Raw genomic sequence first — 13,772 nt, 5'->3', positions numbered from 1 at the left:
GGTAGAGAAAACCCAGACACAGATCCTGCGGAGGTTCTTCTGGCCAGGAGTACATGAAGATGTCTGGCGATACTGCACCTCTTGTCCGGAGTGTCAGTTACATAGCCCTCGCCTGCACTTGCGGGCTCCTTTGATACCTCTTCCAATAATAGAGGTTCCTTTCGAATGGATAGCCATGGATCTGGTAGGGCCCCTAGAGAGGACAGCTCAGGGCCACCAACATGTGCTTGTTGTACTGGACTATGCAACCCGGTACCCGGAAGCTGTTCCCCTGCGCAACACAGCTTCTAAGACAATAGCTAAGGAGCTAGTACAGATCTTTGCCCGGGTTGCGCTACCCAAGGAGATTTTGACTGATCAAGGGACACCTTTCATGTCCAAGTTGATGAAATCTCTGTTCATTGCTCCATGTACAAGCCCTACGGACCTCTGTATACCACCCACAAACAGATGGCCTTGTGGAAAGGTTCAATATGGCCTTGAGGGTCCTGATCAGGAAAGTGGTGAGCCGGGATGGGAAAGATTGGGATACCCTATTGCCTTACCTCATGTTTGCCATCCGGGAGGTTCTGCAAGCCTCCACGGGTTTCTCTCCATTCGAACTACTATATGGGCGCCACCCTCAGGGCATACTGGATATAGCCAGAGAAGCCTGGGAAGAGGAGCCAAATCCTGGAAGGAACATAGTTGAGCATGTACTGCAGATGAGAGATCGGATAGCCCGAGTTACACCCATTGTATGGGAGCACTTGGAGAGAGCACAGGAGACCCAACGAACCCATTATAACCACCAAGCAAAGCTTTGACGGTTCCAACCAGGGGATCGGGTGATGGTACTGGTGCCCACAGCAGAAAGTAAACTGTTGGCCCAGTGGCAGGGACCCTACAAAATAATCGAAGCTGTGGGAGAGGTGAACTATAAGGTGTGGCAGCGAGGCTGCCGGAAATCGGAGCAAATTTACCACATCTATCTTCTAAAACCTTGGCACGATCGAGAGGCATGCTTAGTCATGCAGGAGACACTTCCCCAAGAGGATAACTTACACGAGCAAGTGAGGATATCATCCAACTTGACGCTGATCCAAAAGATCAAGGTAGCCAACATGATTGATTGCAACAGAGATGTGTTCTCTACAAAACCAGGGCGGACGACTGAGACCGATCACCATATCTGCACGGTCCCCGGAGCCAAGTTAACATTGAGACCCTACCGAATCCCAGCAGCCAAAAGAGAAGAAATCAAGGCCGAAGTAAAGAAAATGTTAGAATTAGGGGTTATTGAAGAGTCTTACAGTCAGTGGTCCAGTCCAACTGTTCTAGTGCCTAAACCTGACGGTACCATGAGATTCTGTAATGACTTTTGCCAACTGAATGAAATATCCCAGTTTGATGCATACCCCATACCACGCATCGACGAACTGGTTGACCAACAGGTAGTGCCCGATTCTTGACTACACTGGATCTGACAAAAGGGTACTAGCAGATTCCTCTGGCCAAAGAAGCTAAAGAAAAGACAGCACTTTCCACCCTGGATGGGCTATTCCAGTACACCGTACTCCCTTTTGGACTACATAGGGCCCCAGCCACATTCCAGCGCCTCATGGATGAGCTGCTGCGGAGTTATGCAGCTGCATACCTAGATGTCGTCATCCATATGCCAGACTGGGGAACCCACTTGGAGAAAGTTGAGGCAGTACTGCGCACCTTAAGGCGGGCTGGCCTCACTGCTTATCCCGCTAAATGCGCCATAGGGCTAGCAGAGGCTAGGTACCTGGGATATATTGTGGGAAGGGGCATAGTGAAGCGCCAAACGAATAAGCTAGAGGCAATTCAAAACTGGCCCCAGCCGACCTGAAAGAAGCAGGTCCGTGCGTTCCTAGGCATGGTAGGCTACTACTGACGGTTTATTCCCCACTTCGCCACTAGGGCAAGTCCCCTAACGGACCTGGTGAAGGCCCGAGGTCCAGACATGGTAAAGTGGACCGACGCAGCAGAGGGGGCATTTACAGACCTTTGGACGGCCCTCTATAATGACCCCGTACTCATAGCCCCGGACTTTAACAGGGAATTTATTTTACAAACAGACGCTTCCAAGGTGGGGTTGGGAGCAGTTCTGTTGCAAATGGTGGGAGAAGAGGAACACCCAATCCTCTATCTAAGCAGAAAGCTTCTCCCAAGAGAACAAATACGCAGTAGTTGAGAGAGAATGCCTTGCTGTCAAATAGGCTATGGAGACACTGCGTTATTACCTCTTAGGCCTGCGATTTACTCTTGTGACGGACCATGCACCCCTCCAGTGGATGCAACGGAATAAGAAAAAGAATGCAAGGGTCACCAGGTGGTTCTTATCCCTCCAACCATTCCAGTTCCGCATACGGCACAGGGCTGGATGCCACCATGGCTACGCTGATGGTCTGTCACGAGCATACTGCCTGGCGTCCCAAGTTGCCCAACTCTATGATGTTGAGCAGAGGGGGTGGATATGAGACGGGGCAAGGCCAGATAGATATATTAGCTCCAGGCTAAACAAATCCCTGGTACCAGGTTAAGTGAAATGGAAGCTGCTCCAGATCAATTAAGACACCTGGGGCCAATTAAGAACTTTCCAGAAGGCAGGGAGAATGCTAGGTTGATTGGGACACCTGAAGCCAATCAGGGGCTGGCTGAAACTAGCTAAAAGCCTCCCAGTCAGTCAGGTGGGTGTGCATGTCAGGAGCTGTGGGAGGCAGTTGCGCTGTTGGAGAGGCTGAGTAGTACGCACCATATCAGGCACAAGGAAGGAGGCCCTGAGGTAAGGGTGAAGTGGAGCTTGAGGAAGTGAGGGCTGCTGTGGGGGAAGTAGCCCAGGGAATTGTACATGTCATGTTTCTAAAAGGTCAGCTACCATAGCTGATACTATTAGGGTCCCTGGGCTGGAACCTGGAGTAAAGGGTGGGCCCGGGCTGCCCCCCCCCACCTTTGCCCCCTGATTAATCACTGAGACTGGGATACAACAGAGACTGTGCAAGGAAGGATAACGTCTCCTCCTCACTTCCCTCACTGGCTTATGATGAAAATGGCTCAGTAGACTGTGACCCTTGTCTCTAAAGAAAGAAGGGTTACGTGGAGGGTCACACTGAGCCTCTGAGGCTAGTGAAATCCGCCAGGAAACACGGGAGCCACGGAGGCAAGGACAGAGCTTTGTCACACCATCTACAGAGCAGTTTATTCACATAAAAGAGGCAAATTAAAAATAAATGAAAGCAACTGATGCATGAGTACATTTTGGCAAAAATAGAGACTACAAAAGCCTGTCAGGGACGCTATCAAAGATAAGAAGGTAACCAAATCAGTAAACATTAAATGCACACTTATTCTTATTTACGAGAAACATGTTTCAGCAGTTAACTGGGAACCTTTGCATCTGGAAGCAGTAGGGCCGCTTAGTTAGCTAAAGGAGACTCTGTCTCTCAATAGTCTGATTTGAGATCTCTGTGCAAAGGTTTCAGCCAAAAGTCCCAATTTTTTTAATAATAGTATTAGCTCATTTCGTAACAGGGAGAAGACTAGAGTATGACTCAATATTCAAAGGGAAATCAATGGTAACCAATAATCAAAAAGAAGAGACTCAAGTTCAGAGTTATAAAGTGCTGTTAGAAGACAATGAACAAAAAGCTACCTGTGGGCCCCACTGGCCCACTAATAATTAAAATACATATTGCTTGGGGCCCAATCCTGCACTCCATATGCAAGCCAAAATCTCATTTTAAGTCATTGTAACTTGCTTTTTAAGTCAAAATGTGAACCAAGTGTGATTAATGCAGTGATGTCTACCAGGGGTTTAAAGAGAAAATGTAATAGCTGTAAAAAATGCCCTCACTGAGGATTATTGAAATGTAAGCATTGTTAACTATTTCATTGCACATGTAAGAAATGAGAGGGTTGGTCATTGTATGAAGATCTGCAAATGTTTTATGAGTGACATTGGATCTGAGAGTCACCAATAGGAGGTGCCTGGGAGAGGACCACCTTTTCAACCCTCCCCATTTGACCTGTGAAACAAAGAAGCCAAACAAGAAGAATGGAGCACATGTGGCATCTGAACCCTAGTGAGGGGGAAATCTGTCCCAGAAAACCCAGAAGGATAGTCAAGCCCCTTTGAAGAAGAGTCAGTCCCACACAGCTCAATGGGGCATCCAGGCCCCCACGAAGGGGAGGTGAACCCAGCAAAGCCTGGTAGGGTATCTGAACCATACCACAAGGAAGCTAAACTGGAAGAACCTAGCACAGAATGTGTTATATTTTCAACATCTGCACAATCTACTGTGAGTGACATCTCGTTCTGTCATTTCAAGTGGGTGGGGCTTCATTTGCAGACAACTTGCATTGTGGGCAGAGTATGGAATAATGGACAAGCTGTTCATAGGGTTGCCAATTTTGGTTGGCTGTATTCTTGGAGATTTCATCACATGACCTAATCTTTAATTCAAGATTAATCTTTAATTCCTGGAGACTCCAGGCCAATCCTGGAGGGTTAGCAACCCTAGCTGTACAGCTGTCAGGATGGAAAGGAAGTGGTGGATTTTTTGTATGATGCAGAGGAGGAAGAAGTAAAAGGATTTTGTCATTGTCCAGATAGGTGGGGGAAAAAGAGGTTCTGGATCAGAATAAATTCAAAATTACTTAGGAGTCTATAAATGTGCTGTGTGTGATACTCAGGGCTTGTCTACACTTACCAGGGGATCGATGAGTGCCTATTCATGAATGGGTGGTCAATTTAGTGGGTCTAGTAAAGACCCACTAAATCAACCGCAGATCGCTCTCCTGTTGATTCCTATACTCCACCGGATCAAGAAGAGTAGGGGGAGTCAACGGGAGAGTGTCTCCTGTCGACATCACGAAGTGTGGACCCCGTAGTAAGTAGATCTAAGCTACATCGATTTGAGTTATGCTATTCATGTAACTCAAATTGCGTAGTTTAGATGGAATTTCCCCTGTAGTGTAGACAGGGCCTCAGAATGCTCTTGACATTCAAACAGGTGCAACTGCAGTTATCAGAATAATCTCCTACTTTAAAATGGCCAAGTGTGATCTAGGCATCTAAAAGTTAAACTGTTTTTTCCCTGTTCATGAACCATTCGGAAAAAAATCCTTCAGCTGCTAAACTGAGCAAATTTGATATGCCATGACAGAGAAATAATAAACATGGTCAATGTTAGTCACATTGCTTAATGCATTTCTAGAAAGTGTTCAGATACTGCGGCAATGAGGACAGTAGAAAAACCTGAATAAACTAGATTGGAATAAAACCTCACTATGCCATTTTTGCAGTCTCTTTTCTGAATAGAGCTATGTTTAAAAGAAGTTCTGAGTTATTTGTATTGTTTTGCTTAGTTACATACAAGGTATAGAAATGATATATGTTCATTCAAATATTACAGAATTTATAGTACAGTATAATAGATTTTGTCAGTAAGTCTTTCATTATAAGAAAGAGAAGAGTAAGCAATTCAACCAGTGGTCTGAAGAGTAAATCAGGGATTTGCTTCCCATTGTGCTAGGCAGTGGACATAGGTGTAACTGGTGAAATCCTGCCCCCATTGAAATCAATAGGAGCTATGCCTGTGATTTCAGTGGGGCCAGGATCACACAATGAATCTAAATCCAGGTCTCCAAAAGTAAAAGGCTAGTAGTAAGCTAACCAACTGACAGGTTTCAGAGTAGCAGCCGTGTTAGTCTGTATTCGCAAAAAGAAAAGGAGTACTTGTGACACCTTAGAGACTAACCAATTTATTTGAGCATAAGCTTTCGTGTAGCTCATGAAAGCTTATGCTCAAATAAATTGGTTAGTCTCTAAGGTGCCACTAGTACTCCTCTTCTAACCAACTGAATCTCTTATCCACCCTTCCCCACTTGAACTATAATTCTCTAGGCATTAAGGCCCCCAAACTCAGACATGTCAAGTGTCACTGGGTGCGAGACTCACTCATTAGCAGGGCTGGATTAACTTTCCTGTGGGCCCAGAGCTATTAGATTTTTGTGGGGCCCCTGTATACAGGTCTTTTTCCTGGGAGAGAGTTTGGTGCAGGAGGGGGCTGGGGCAGGGGATTGGAGTGCAGGAGGGGGTGAGGGATCTGGGAGGGAGTTTGGGTGGAGGAAGGGGATTCTGATCTGGGGTTGGGGTGGAGGAGGGGGTGCAAGGTGCAGGCTTCAGCCGGGAGGTGCTTACCACAGGCAGCTCCCAGCCAGCAGTCCAGCAGGGCTCAGGCAGGCTGCCTGCAAGCCTCCTGAAAACAGCCTTCTGCTAGCACGTCTCTGTAACCCCTGGGGAGAGGGGGACACCGTGTCTCTGTGTACTGCCCGCGCCAGCAAGCAATGCCCCCATAGCTCCCATTGGCCGGCAACTGGCCAATGGAAGCTATGGGACGGTGCTGGGGGCGGGGGCAGCATGTGGAGCTGCCTCTCCCCCCGCCAGGGGCCACAGAGACATGCTAGCAGCCGGCCCCTTCCGGGAGCGCATGGGGTCACAGCATGTAGGCAGCCTGCCTGAGCACCCTGCTGCACTGCAGGACTTTTAGTGGCCCTGAGTTGGAGATCACTGCCTGTGATTTATTTTTGCGGGATTCCCCCTTTAGCCAGGGCCCTGGGCTGCAGCTCTTAAAGCCCCTGCCTTAATCCGGCCCTTCTCATTAGCATGCTATCTCACTCTCACACATTCATATGCATCTCTCACTAATTTTGAGTAAATATATAAAGATTTAAAAGAGACCACAAACATCCAGGGACTCAGGCACTGGGCTTAGAGCAGAGGTCCCCAAACTGTGGGGCTCGCCCCCCTAGAGGGGCACAGAGGAATGTTCAGTGGGGGCACGGCGGGACCCAGGCCAGCCTCCACAGGAGGTGGGAAGGGAGCGCCACCCAGCCCTGCTCCACTCCCAGCTCTGCTCTGACCCCACCCACAGCTGCAGCTCTGGCTCCCGGTCCCGCCTCCAGCCTCGGCCCTCAACTGCAGCCCAGCTACGGCTCTGCACCCGGTCCCAACTGTGCACCCAGCCATGATCCCAGCCTCAGCTCCCTTGCCCCTGTCCGCCCCCCTCCCCAGGAGCCATGGCCCCAGCTCCAGGGGGAGGGGCACGGGCAAGGAGGGCAGGTAAGGAGGGCATGACCCTGAAAAGTTAAGAGACCACTGGCTTAGAGCTTGAAAAGCGGCTTTCCAAGCTTGTGTACTGTGGTAACCATGGAGACTACAGACCCACGTTCTATACACATGGGGAAGAAGAGAGGAGGCTATGCAGGTTTTTGTGTGTGTGTGGATACTTGATTGTCAAAAAAAATATAGTTTGCCCAAAAACTGAGCAGGAGTTGATTGAAAGTTTGCAGGTACTGCAAAATATAGTTCAAAAATTAAACCACACTGGACAAATACATGGCCCTTCATTGTCCCAGTAGCTAGCAAGAGTTCTTTTTTTAAAATGTGGTCTTCTCAAGTTCCCATTACTGTCCAGGGTTGCCAGGCTTGTCTTAGTTTTACCCCACTCAAATGCAGGAGAAGAGAGAGTGTTCAGTCTTGTTCAAAAGACCATTCAGACCTAACCTTGAGCAATACGGGACACTGTCCTCTATTATCCAAATGAAGTTTGAGCCACCAAAAGAAGTTATAAAAACAGCAAAGGGGGCCACATGACAATATAACAAAGCACATTAATAAAATGTGAAACCAAATTAGATACTATATCTATGGTTTGTTAGCTTCAAATTAATATTCTATTTAATTACTTTATTTTTACATACAGTACACTTAATGTATTGTTTGTGTTTCACTTTAATAATTTCATTTTAATTTATTTTGCATTTATTTATTTTGGAATCTGATTATTTTAGTTTGCTGTAAATGTAATATGAGTAATAATATACAAACCAAATAATTGTACTGTAAAGTGTTTTTCAAATGGATGATCACTATGACAAGGTGATAGGCAAAATAAACATTGTTGTATTGATAAAACAATTTTCTTTTTTGTTAGGTTTATATAAAAACAGTTTATCAAATATTTCTCTTATTCTGTCCACTGACAGTGTGCCTAAACCAGGGATTATTAACTCTGGTCCTCAGGGATCTCCAACCATCCGGGTTTTTGTTCCAACTAGCAAATAATTGTTTTTATTAAAATCCACTGGTTTGCATTGCATATAGAATTTTCACTTGCCCTAGACTTTAGTATGAATTAGGATATTTAAGCATTTCATATGCAATATTAAGCAGTGTACATTTTAAAACAAACTAAGTGTAACCCTTCTGCCCATCAGAGTTGGCAGCAACAAGGGCCGGGTTCAATATCTAGGGGATCCATTCCAATAACACAATGCAAACCGGCTCGAGCCCCCACCCAGTGACCTGGGACAAATATATACCACCCCCGCTGGGCGCCTCCAAGAGGCAATACTTCCCCTCTCGCAAGCACATAGTCTGAGTGTAGCAAAAAGCCTTTTAATAACAGAGAGAAACAATGTGGCATTATGTTGGGGAGACACCACCAACAGGATTCATAACACAACCCATGAGCAAAAAAAACCACCCCAAGCAAATTGGGGCATGCCCCTTTCCCTCGGGTTCGTGAGTCCCAGCACCCAAACGTCTCTTGAGTCCAGCAATCCACAAATCACCCAAAGTCCAAAAAGTCCAGCCCCAGAGTTCAAAAGTTCATCTGCATAGTGTTACTCCCCAGTCTGGCTAAAATGTGCCTGTGTGTGGGGGAAAGGGGTAAGGGGCACCTTACGTGTCCTGAAGCTGACTGCCCCACAGGGCTCTGCTCTGCTACGCTGTCTCACGAACGGCTCTGCTCCACCACGACCGGCTCCGCTCTGCACCGCTCGCTGTCTCAAGAACAGCTCTGCTCAGCTCGCTGTCTCATGAATGGCTCCGCTCTGCACAGCTCGCCGTCTCACGAACAGCTCTGCTCAGCTCGCCGTCTCACGAACACACCGCTGTCTCACAGACGGCTCCGCTCCACCACGACCGGCTCCACTCCGCACAGCTCGCCATCTCACGAACACACCGCTGCACTCTAGATCTTCTGGCTCCCCACTACTTGACACAGTGCTCAGTGATTTCAGCTCTTAATGATTTCAGCTCATAGTAGTGGGGGCCTTAGTGCTGGTGCACCTTAAGGCCAAAGTGAATGCAGCACAGTACCTGTAGCAAGACTCTTAATAGACCCAAAATTAGCTCTGACATTCCACAGTGGAGAGAGAGAGACAGAGGTACAATTGGTGCTTCAGGCCCTCACAAAGGGGCCCACACCACCAGGTACTAATACCTGTCTCAAGTCTCTCTCAATTCACACAGTTTTGGAACCCATGACCCTTGCCTAGCGAGTGCTACTTAGTTGATGGTGAGTCCCTCCATCATAGCAAAAGGCCAAGTACAGTTCCAAGCACAGTTCCCATAATCAGGGTAATAACAATTTATTCTTCCTGCCCCAATAACAGAGACACTGGGGATCCCACAGCAGCCGAAGTGACCATTTGGGCAGCTATGGCCTCAGTCTAGGCGGGGTGGGTGTGCCTATGCAAATGAGATCAGCCCCTAAAGTTTTTTTTCCACAACTTGCCACACCTCACCACCAGATGTCAGGGTGGAGCTCACCCTGACACTGCTTACATCCTCCCCCCAGCCGAGAATTTGTCGTCCCGACAAATCACACGCCCTTTATACCAACTCATTGGTTTCCTCCAAAGGGCCTCAGGAAGCCCACTTTAGCTTCCACAAGCCTGTGTGCTAAATGTATTGGCTCCTCACTAGTCACCCCAGGTGCATCATAAGTTAACCGTTTCACTGGTCTTATCACCCTGTCTCGTCTATTGAGACTCTCTGTTGCCGAGGTAGGGGGAACATTCTCTTGAGTGACGGATGGAGAGGCTTCCCTGGAGGGTCCCTCGGCTACTGGCGTAGGCCCCTGCACTCCTAGTTCTAACGCTGGAGGGTCCAAGGTGCCCAGGGCATCCTCTACCTGTGTGTCTCCATTGTCCAATAACCTGTGTGTGTCATCACAGGGGGGTCTCATCAGCGGCACCGGGGTGTCAGAAAGGGGCCTAAATAATTCCGCCATGGGGTTTAGGGCGGAAGAGGGAAAACTCTCGTTTGGTTCAGCTGATTGAGTCTGAAATCTTGTCTCCATCCCAGGATACACCAGGGTTGTGTCTTCCTCCTCAGACTCACTCTCAGATGTGCAGAATAGGGGTAAGTTAGCTGCAGGGGGCCCGCTGTCTGTGTTGGATGGCGGCTTTGGTCTAGCACCTCTGTTCTGCCCGGCTGCCCTGTTGTGGCCCGTCTCATAAGGGATGCTTACCAATTCCCCCACAGGGAGCAAAAGGTTTCTATGCACCGTCTTTATTTGCCCTGGGCCGTCTTCAGGTTTGATCTTGTAGACCGGCAGATCTCCCAGCTTTTCCATCACCAGGTAAGGCATTGCCTTCCATCTGTCAGCTATCTTGTGTTTGCCAGCAATACCCAAATTTCGCAGCAGGACTCTGTCCCCCGGCTGGAGCTCCTGCGAACGCACTCTAGCATCATATCGATGTTTGTTGCGGTCTGCGTTCTTCCGAGCCGCAGCGGTAGCTAAGCGATAAGCATCCCGCAGCTTTTCCCTTAGTCGGGATACATATTGCTGGTGAGTTTCATAGCTATCTCCATCCTCTGATACACCAAAGCACAAGTCTATGGGTAATCTTGGTTCTCGCCCAAACATCAAGAGATATGGGGTGACCCCCGTAGCATCGTTCTTTGTGGCATTGTAGGCATGCACCAGAAATGCGACATGCTGGCTCCAGGTTGCCTTCTGCTCTGGTCGCAAAGTTCCCAACATATCTAATAGGGTTCGGTTGAACCTCTCTGGCTGAGGATCACCTTGGGGGTGATAAGGCGTTGTCCTAGACTTTTTGACTCCTGCTATCTTCAGCACCTCCTTCAGAAGGTGACTCTCAAAATCCCGCCCCTGATCAGAGTGTATCCGAGCCGGGAATCCATAGACTGAGAAATATTTGTCCCACAATACTCGAGCGACGGTGGTGGCCCTCTGATCACGTGTGGGATATGCCTGTGCATACCGTGTAAAATGGTCAGTCACTACTAGAATGTTCCCAACCTTCCTCTTGTCTACCTCTACAGACAAGAAATCAATGCATACCAATTCCAAAGGTTTGTTGCTGGTGATGTTCTTGAGATATGCAGCCCTCGTGGGCAGAGTTTTCCTTTGAACACATCGAGCACAAGTCTCACATTTCCTGCGAACATCTTCAGCCATTCGGGGCCAATAGAACCTACTACGAATAAGTTCCAGGGTCCTCTCCATCCCTAAATGCCCAAAGTCATCATGCAGAGCCCTCATGGCCAGGGCTCTGTACTTTTTTGGCAGCACTAGTTGTGCTCGTTGTTTTTGTAAAGGGTCAGTGGTCATTCGGTGTAGCACTCCCTGAATCAGTTTTAGTTTGGTCCATTCTCTCAATAGTAGTTTACCCTCCGGGTTAGGTGGGACAACCGCAGCTGGGCTTCGCCCCTCCCTTTTGGCAAGTAGTGTATCACGAATGTCAATATCTTGCCGCTGGGCTTCTTGCCAGTCAGCTGCATTGAGCATGGGCAAAGGAGATTGGTCCAATGCAATATAGTTCACTGAAGCAGAAGGCATGCATTCAGGGGGCAGGCCCAAAGCTTCTGCAACACATACCTGAAGGCTCTCACGGGCCTCTGGCTCTCGGCGACTCACACTGCAAATAGCTCTCACGCCATCTGTGGGTATCACAGCAACTTCGGGAGCCTGTGGACGCCTGGACAATGCATCTGCATCTACATTGCTTCTCCCTGATCGGTACTGAATGCTGAACTCATAGCTAGCCAAGGCGGCCACCCATCTCTGCCCTGTAGCATCCAGCTTAGCACTTGTTAACACATAAGTCAGTGGATTGTTGTCTGTCCACACCTGGAACTGAGCACCATACAAGTAGTCTCGAAATTTCTCAGTGATGGCCCATTTCAGGGCCAAAAATTCCAGCTTGTGGGTGGGATAGCGAGTTTCACTATCAGACAATCCTCGGCTGGCAAAGGCTACAGGTTTACGTTTGCCTTCCACTTCCTGGTACAGGACTGCTCCCAGACCCTCCAAACTGGCATCAGTATGCAGGATAAAGGGTTTGCTTGGGTCAGCAAAAACTAGGACTGGAGCATGAGTTAGGCAAGTAATGATTTCTCGAAAAGCCCTTTCACATCTCTCATCCCACCGTGGCCCAAATGGTTCAAATGGGCCATAGTGTCTCTGCACAGGGGGCTTTGGAGACCTCCCCTTATTCTTGGACTTAGATTTGTTCTTGCTGGACTGATGTCCCCTGGTGAGATCGTTCAGAGGCTTTACAATCGTAGCATAGTTTTTCACAAATCTGCGGTAGTAGCCACTAAATCCGAGAAAGGTCTTGAGTTCTCTGTAGTTACTTGGACGTGGCCATGTAGTGAGTGCTTCTATTTTATCAGGATCAGTACTCACACCCTCTTGGGACACGATGTGACCCACATACTTCACTGAGGTTCTGCAGAACTGGCATTTGTCAATTGAAAGCTTCAGACCATAATCCTCCAACCTATCAAGCACTTTAAGAAGTCTTTCTTCATGCTCCTCTAAGGTTCTTCCAAACACAATCAGGTCATCCAAATAAACTAACACTTGCAGTAAATTCATGTCTCCCACAACTTTCTCCATGAGACGTTGAAAGGTGGCAGGTGCTCCAGAAATCCCTTGGGGCATGCGTTCAAACTGATAAAACCCTAATGGGCAGATGAAGGCTGTCTTCTCCTTATCTTCTTCTCCCAGAGGGATCTGGTAGTATCCACTTCGAAGATCCAACACAGAGAACCACTGGCTTCCCAACAAACAGTCTAAGGCATCTTGCACTCGAGGCATAGTGTACTGGTCGACCACAGTACGGCTGTTTAGGGTGCGGTAGTCAATACACATCCGAATTTTCCCATTCTTTTTACGGACTACCACAATGGGTGAGGCGTATGGGCTGCGGGACTCTGTAATGATGCCATTCGCAGCCAGCTCCTGAAGATGATGTCGCACATCTTCCATCTCAGAGAGAGCAATCTTCCTAGATCTCTCCCTGAAAGGTCGAGAGTCATGGAGTCTGATATTGTGCTCTACTCCTTTTGCACATCCCACATCCCACTCATGCAGTGAGAACACCTTGGATCTTTCACAAAGTTTCTTCCTCAGGCGATCTTTCCAGTCCTCGGACACTGGTGAATCTCCAAAGTCAAACTTTGCTGGGTCTATTGTGGGAACTTGAGTTTCACACTGGGGTTTTACAATCGACTCAGGCTCAAAGAGGTCTGCTATCTTTTGTCCTTGCTTCACAACAACATCACGACTCGTTTCATTAGCAATCAGTATAGTCACCCTTTCCTGGGCTTCAAGGGGTAGAGTTATGACTCCACTGGGGACCAGCACTCCTTCAGGGAGCTCTCCTCCCATCGGCTGCTCTATCATTGCTAACGTCCGTTTACTGCCTTTCAGACAGGTACTCATGACAAGCACTTCTTGCTCCGTCCTTGCAGGCACTACTAAGGGGGTCGTGCCCGCGTACTTCAGTGCCCCAAGCGGTAGCTCAGATGTCTCCCTTTTAGCGCTCTCAATTTTCCTATAGGCTTCAGCACAAAGCGTATGGATCATCAGGGTATTCAGGTACTGGTCCCCAGCCCGCCTTCTGCAGTAATCCGCGAGTACCTTGAAGAGACTGGAGTTGGT

General features: G+C 48.2%; 1 protein-coding gene across 7 annotated transcripts in view; it reads right to left on the bottom strand.

Moving 5' to 3' along the window:
- Positions 1-13,772, bottom strand: part of LOC141989158 (protein NYNRIN-like) — a 32,733-nt gene that overhangs the window by 12,508 nt on the left and 6,453 nt on the right. For 4 of the 7 annotated variants that reach the window (XM_074955540.1, XM_074955541.1, XM_074955543.1 and 1 more), the window contains exon 1: positions 8,757-11,716. The exons of the other annotated variants lie outside the window; for them this stretch is intronic. In XM_074955540.1, coding sequence (XP_074811641.1) covers positions 9,699-11,663 — 1,965 coding nt within the window. In that variant the 5' untranslated portion in view covers positions 11,664-11,716 and the 3' untranslated portion in view covers positions 8,757-9,698. Of the gene's footprint in view, positions 1-8,756; positions 11,717-13,772 lie in introns of those variants that run through there. 7 annotated transcript variants of the gene reach the window in all.

Source organism: Natator depressus, chromosome 6 (assembly GCF_965152275.1).
Source record: "Natator depressus isolate rNatDep1 chromosome 6, rNatDep2.hap1, whole genome shotgun sequence".
NCBI classification, from domain to species: Eukaryota; Metazoa; Chordata; order Testudines; family Cheloniidae; genus Natator; species Natator depressus.
The sequence above is the reverse complement of the archived record's forward strand: the minus strand, read 5'-3'. Positions and strand labels throughout refer to the sequence as shown.